This window comes from Lissotriton helveticus, chromosome 1_1 (genome assembly GCF_964261635.1).
Source record: "Lissotriton helveticus chromosome 1_1, aLisHel1.1, whole genome shotgun sequence".
NCBI classification, from domain to species: domain Eukaryota; kingdom Metazoa; phylum Chordata; class Amphibia; order Caudata; family Salamandridae; genus Lissotriton; species Lissotriton helveticus.
In genome coordinates this window covers 1,044,541,256-1,044,547,255 of record NC_136057.1, presented here as the reverse complement: position 1 = coordinate 1,044,547,255, position 6,000 = coordinate 1,044,541,256, and the positions used below count along the sequence as shown (strand labels likewise).

The window sequence follows — 6,000 nt, the reverse complement described above, 5'->3', positions numbered from 1 at the left end:
TGGCAGTGTTTATTCATTTTTAAGTGCACCAAACACCAAAGTCGAGTCTGGGGACAATTTACATGTTAAAAGCAGCTCTGCAACACAGCGCTGCTTTTATACTGACCTCATCCCTCAGCAGTGCACACATGCAAGTGCATAAAGGGCTGCTGCCCTCTATGCTGCCATGCCCCATTGTATTCTATGGACTTAAAGGAAGTTTAGATATTCTGCCCTATTATATACTAGGGTCTTATAGTAGGAGGTCATGCCAAACCTCCTAGTGTAGCCTAGTGTGTGTAGGTGTTTTCACTGTAGTCTAAGTGTGTTTTCAGCATGGCACTGGCCCTGAGCCTGGTTAAGCAGATCCCAGGGAAAGTCAGAGTCATTTACCACCAGTGCCAGTCAGCAACAAATGTGGGTGCTCAGGGCACGAGGATGACTTTGCAACATCCAGGTCGTCCATTGGTTCCCAATTTCTACTGTCCCGCTTGGCTCACGGCATAAGTATGACTTTGCAACACCCAGGTCGTCCATTGGTTCCCAATTCCTACAGTCCCTCTGTGTTTTTTTTGTAACCCTTATCCGTGCAGGGACTTCTTGCACCTCTACTCCCTCCCTGTTTACCATTGCTTATCATTGGGTTAGACATTTCACCCCACTCAGCCCCAGCTCTTATGTTGTTCGTTCGGTCATTTGAGTTCCATTTGTATTTTTTCCACTTTCACAAACAGCTTCTTTACCCAAATGTGCTTTGCTCACCTTTGATTTGTTGTATTAATTACCATTCCATGACTGCCATCTGCTGTCTTGGAATGGCCCAAATAAAAAACAAAAACAAAATGGCCACCGTGTCACAATGTATGCGTGTGCATTCGTTATGACACACATGCATGCACACATCTTCACATTGGGGCAGCCATAGCATTGTGGCGCATATATGCACAAAACTGTTAATGCATGCGAACACAATACATCACGGTGATCTGGCTTTTTTTGTACCACCAATAATGCAAAGCATTGACTATAACCATTTTCTGCATCAGGAAAAAACTGCCAAAGCAAAAAAGTGCAACCTATCGGCTTGCCATTACTTGTTCAAAATACCTTTCAGCCTCAAGAGTGCCCCCTTTCATTCTTCATGTTTCTGGCTTCAGGTTGTGTGGGGTGCCACATCAGGATGCCTTTTAGTGCTACTAAAGCAAAGATACAGATGATGTTTCTGAATTTGCTTTAGCAGAAATTGTGCTGCCTACAGCCCAGCCATCAACTAGGAAAATCTCTATATTGGCTACAGAGAACACATCTCGGAAACACATTGCCTCTCTGAGCTTCCGAAGTTAGCGGTCTACAGCTCATGCAATAACTTATCTGAGGTAATGTACGCATTGTAGATAGTGCAATTTTGAGAAAAAACAAACATGCAGGGGTCCTATCTACGGCTGCACATAATGATATGAGCCATGTTGTTTTATATAGTTGAGGAGGTGGAGGAGCCCACTAAGAGAATTTGAAATAAGGCCAGTCTACTCTGGTCTTACAATCTCCCACACTTGAATGTGATTCAGAGTTGCCAAACTTAACAAATCCCATTGTGGGTTTTAGAGAAAGCTATGTGGTTATTATTAAAAGCATCAAAGTTACAGTAAACTAAAGGTTAAAATGTCACATCAGTTTCTTCCTCGTGCTATTTAGAATAAATACTGTTACTTTCATGGTACCTTGTCACATGGTTAGGAAAGGTCTGGGAAGAAACACCACCATCCTAAATGTCCATGTTTCTTAATTTGCCTTCTTTCTTACACTGGGACTTTTGACATACATTTGCTTGGTGTTTGTGCAGGATAATATTCTTTGAAACTGCATTGCTTACATTTCCACTTCGTAGGCACACTATCACGACACCTGAAACATTCACTTCATGGACAAAATGTTACTGTTAGTTGTTGTCCACTAGGCGACGACAATATCAAACTAGGATAAAACAATTGTAGCCTATCTGAGACTCTGACATGGCCACATATGTGCCGTTTATAATTTATCGCTTCCTTGTTTAGGTTAGAGGAGCACTCCAATGACACTGCGAGGTCATCCATGCTGGAATTCCAGCTCAGAAAATTCCTGTTACCTCATGGGACAGATGCTGTCGAACTCTACACAAAAACGGGCAGCATGATGACACTTGCCCACAGGTAAAGGGGAAATAGATTACCCGACAGGGATATTGCAGATCATCCACCTTAGGCAAAACTAGATAGGCAGGGATGGGTAGGAGAACACTATTGCACAGTACTTATATGCCTGTGTATATACACAGCTCTAGCACAATGGTGGAACTGTTTATCTTTATCACTGTTCTCATAACGCTAATTATGCTATTCTGTGTCCTTCTATTGATTATCGCAGTGCATGTATTTTATACAAGAATTACAATGTTGAAATAAATATTGAAATGCCTTGCTGAGTGTTTCTTGTGTACTTCTTTGGTTATGCATAAGTGACTGAGTGAAAGGGTTCTAGATCTGTTACCATGATTTTCTTGGGGGATCAGAGTTATCATGTTCTGAGGTAGCATAACCCGTCTTTTAACGGATTAGGTTTATGGGTGCACATGGTGCACTGTGAGCTAGCATGACAACATACCAATATATCCTGAGGGTGCTCACGGAATCAGTCAAATGCACAGCTTTACCGGGAAGGTACAAGCCGTTTGACGGTCTGTTAAGGAACTGTTCTAAGTTCCATAAAATGAAGTTAGATTCAAGAAATGGCAAACTTTATTTTCAGTTTATATGCACAAACCTGCAAAAAGGAATCCTGTAGTTAACTTAGTCGGATGAGAACTAGCTGCAAAAATCTGCATGTCATCAGAAAGTAACTGGATGAACTCATTGTTGGAAGACAAATCAAAGTGCTTACTCTGTTAACTTAAGAATGAATGCCCCTAGATCTGAACCTGTGGGAACCTGTGGCCTGCAGGTTACACACAGACCCCTGCTGGCAGTGAGTTACCAACTGAACATCTTAATGGGATTACAACTTGTAACCTACTGTGTCGATTACAGAAATGAATTTAGGAGCGCCTCTGATAGTATGTATTAATTACTATAATTCAAGATAAACTCATTTGTGTCCAGAACAAAGGACTCTTTATGCACAGTGTCTACTTTTTATTATTTGTTTTATTGTTGCTCAATATTCAGCTCTAGACTCCAACTTCCTCTATTGAATACTGATTGTATCCACATCCAACTGTTCGACATTATTTGTATTATGCACTTATTATATTACATCTTATATTAAAGTCAAATCTGGAACCAATCAATTCACCTTTACATGTCCAACACCTGTTTCGTGATACATGTTGGTTTTTCAAGGCATCCAATTAATATATTTGCACACCTTCCGGAAATCAGAACTATGCTTTAAGTAAAATGTTCACAGCACATTTGATGGGTACTTTCAGATGAAATGATAACGTCTCTTTCCATTGGAAGTGAATAGAAACATCTCTGCAGTAGTCACTCAACCTTCTGAGTTATCTTACCGAGCCACTACAGCTTGTGTCTTAACCCACCAAGGTACCTTAAACGGAATTCAATTTGCCAACTCCAGGTTAAAAACGGGTTCAGGTCTGTCTCTTGCATACCACTAATAACATATTTGTTTCTGATTAATCGAGGTTCAGGTCATATATAGACAGGGCACGTTTTCCTGATTCACTTTATTGGCGAGCCTATTTTTCCATTTAATAGTTTTTTTTAATGAAATCATCGAATGTAAAAAATATAAAAAGAAGCATAATACAGATGAGCAATCCTTTCATCAGTGCCAACACCATCAGCACATTACACCCAAAGGGACATCGTACTATAGTATAAAAAACTGCAGGACAGCCCTGATGTAGTTATTGTTCATATAGCTACTTGGTCTGCACCGATGTACTCCAGAGACATCCCAAGGGTAGCCTATCATCTTTGCAAAGTGTTGAGATTGAGGGCTTAGGGTCGACGCAGGCGGCTCTGGATTCATCATATGAGGAGGTATCGACGTTTAAAAGACATCCCTAAACGCTTGGCCGGTATGAAGTCAGGGCTGGTCGGAGGGAAAATAACCTGTTGGTCAAACAACATTGAACCTGGAGAAGGAATGTTCATAGTAGGTGGCAGTAGATTGAGACCCAGTGGACTGTGTTGTAAAGGTTGGTATGGCCTAAAAACAAACCCCATCTTTAGTGAACTTGTGGGCTCATTGAGAAAGCCCTGGTGTGCTGTTTCAGGAGATCTGGTAGGTGGTATTGATGTAAAGTACAGCTCTGGTGGATAGATGCTGTCCTGGTTTTGTGGCAGAAAAGGGGGCAGCATGGTCTGCTCGCTCATGAATAGTAAAGGCCCACCTCCACTGGGCTTCTGTGAGCGAGATGGTACACTGATGATGTAGTTCAGCTTTAGGGCTGGAGAGATTTGTATTGGTGCATTTTGTCTAGCAGGAGAGGGAGGCTGAAAGGGAAAGACATGCTGTGTTTTCCTGGAAGGTTTTGTTGTTTTGAATAGCTGCAGTAACACAGAGGGTATGTGAGTGGTTTGTACTGGGGGATAGTTCACTGTGAACCCCAGATTAATGGACTTGGTAGGCTTGGTCAGTTTTAACAACTGTATTAAACTGAAGCCTGTAACAGCGGTTTGCTTATGAGAAGTGATCAGTGTAACATCCTCATCGGTAGAAATTATGGTCGTAGGTGGATTATTAGCAAGAAAAACCAGCTGCATTGCCTGGGAAGGCAGGTTTGTTTTAGAAACTTCCACAATAGCATAGTATGTAGAGGAGAATTCCTCCTTTACTGGGGGAGAATCCTTATGCGAGTCTTCCGTGGTAGAGGAAGTAGGAGGCGTTTTGCTAGTCGACTTGGGCTTTGGGGGGGATTCCAGTGCATAATACGATATGTCATTGCTTTCAGTAGTTTCAGGTTGCATAGTTTTTAGAAGGCTCTGGTTAATAGGAAGGTGAGTTGCGTTGTCTGTAGCAGGCATCAGGAAATCGTATTTGTTCTCGTTCCCACCGGGCAGGATATTTGTGGCAGCCGTGCCCTCTAGTGAAGAATTAGAAGGGTGCATAGAATAAATTGGGACAGACTTGGGATGCTTGTGGGCGGGGGTTAGGGGTATTTCAATGATTTGGGAGGCTGTAGTGCCTACTTCCGGGACTGTTTGTCTGGTAAGGCCAGGGTCTAGCAGAATGCCCTTTTGCGTGATCTTGATAGGAATCGGCTTTGGCTTTGGTGCAAGGCGCTTGGCTGGAGACAAGGTGTCTGCATCCACTTCTGGGATGGGGGGTTCTGGGATGGGGGGTTCTGGGATGGGGGGTTCTGGGATGGGGGGTTCTGTGGTGGGGGGTGCGGTGCTGTTTTCCCTCGAGATAATTTTTACAATCCAGTCTTTAAAGTACTTGGTAGAGCTGTAGACTCCCGGTTTCCATGGCTTAGTGCAACCTTTTCCCCAGCTGGTGACTCCAATCACAAAAAAGAGGCGAGTTTCCGAATCTAGGCACATGAGTGGGCCTCCGCCGTCGCCCTGCAAAGCACAAGAAGACATTTAGCAACATAAATTTCCTGTGCTAGACAAGGTAGAAGGCTCAACTCCAGAGTACAAAAGCATCTTTGCAAACAGTGAGATTTACCGACAATCTGGACCCTTTAAAAGTCTGGTAGGCTTGGGTTTGGGCCAGCAGCAGAGAAGCACGTGCACGCCTGGCACATGACAGACAGCCTAGCAGTATTATTACTTCATACATAAAGTCCTCCCAGACATTCTTACAATTCGCCATGAGGCCAATACAACCCCGGATATGAAAAGTTACTAAGCGGGATCAGTCAGGTAGAAGTTCAGAGGCCTCACCGGAACAGCAGATTGGCAACTTAGGAGGAGGCGGCCTTGAGCCCAGTCCGGGCCACACATGGGCAGGTGATGTCTGAAGCAAAGACCTCTAGGAGCCCTGAGACCTCTTTCTTCATAGGACTCATGG

At 43.3% G+C, this 6,000-nt stretch overlaps 1 protein-coding gene across 1 annotated transcript in view; it reads right to left on the bottom strand.

The window, feature by feature from the left end:
• Positions 1-3,188: 3,188 nt before the first annotated feature.
• The window catches only part of LOC144772004 (uncharacterized), an 87,679-nt gene continuing 84,867 nt past the window's right edge, over positions 3,189-6,000 (bottom strand). Inside the window, exon 3 of the mRNA XM_078656223.1 lies at positions 3,189-5,549. Within this exon, the coding sequence (XP_078512349.1) occupies positions 4,011-5,549 (1,539 nt within the window). The 3' untranslated portion in view covers positions 3,189-4,010. The remainder of the gene's footprint in view (positions 5,550-6,000) is intronic.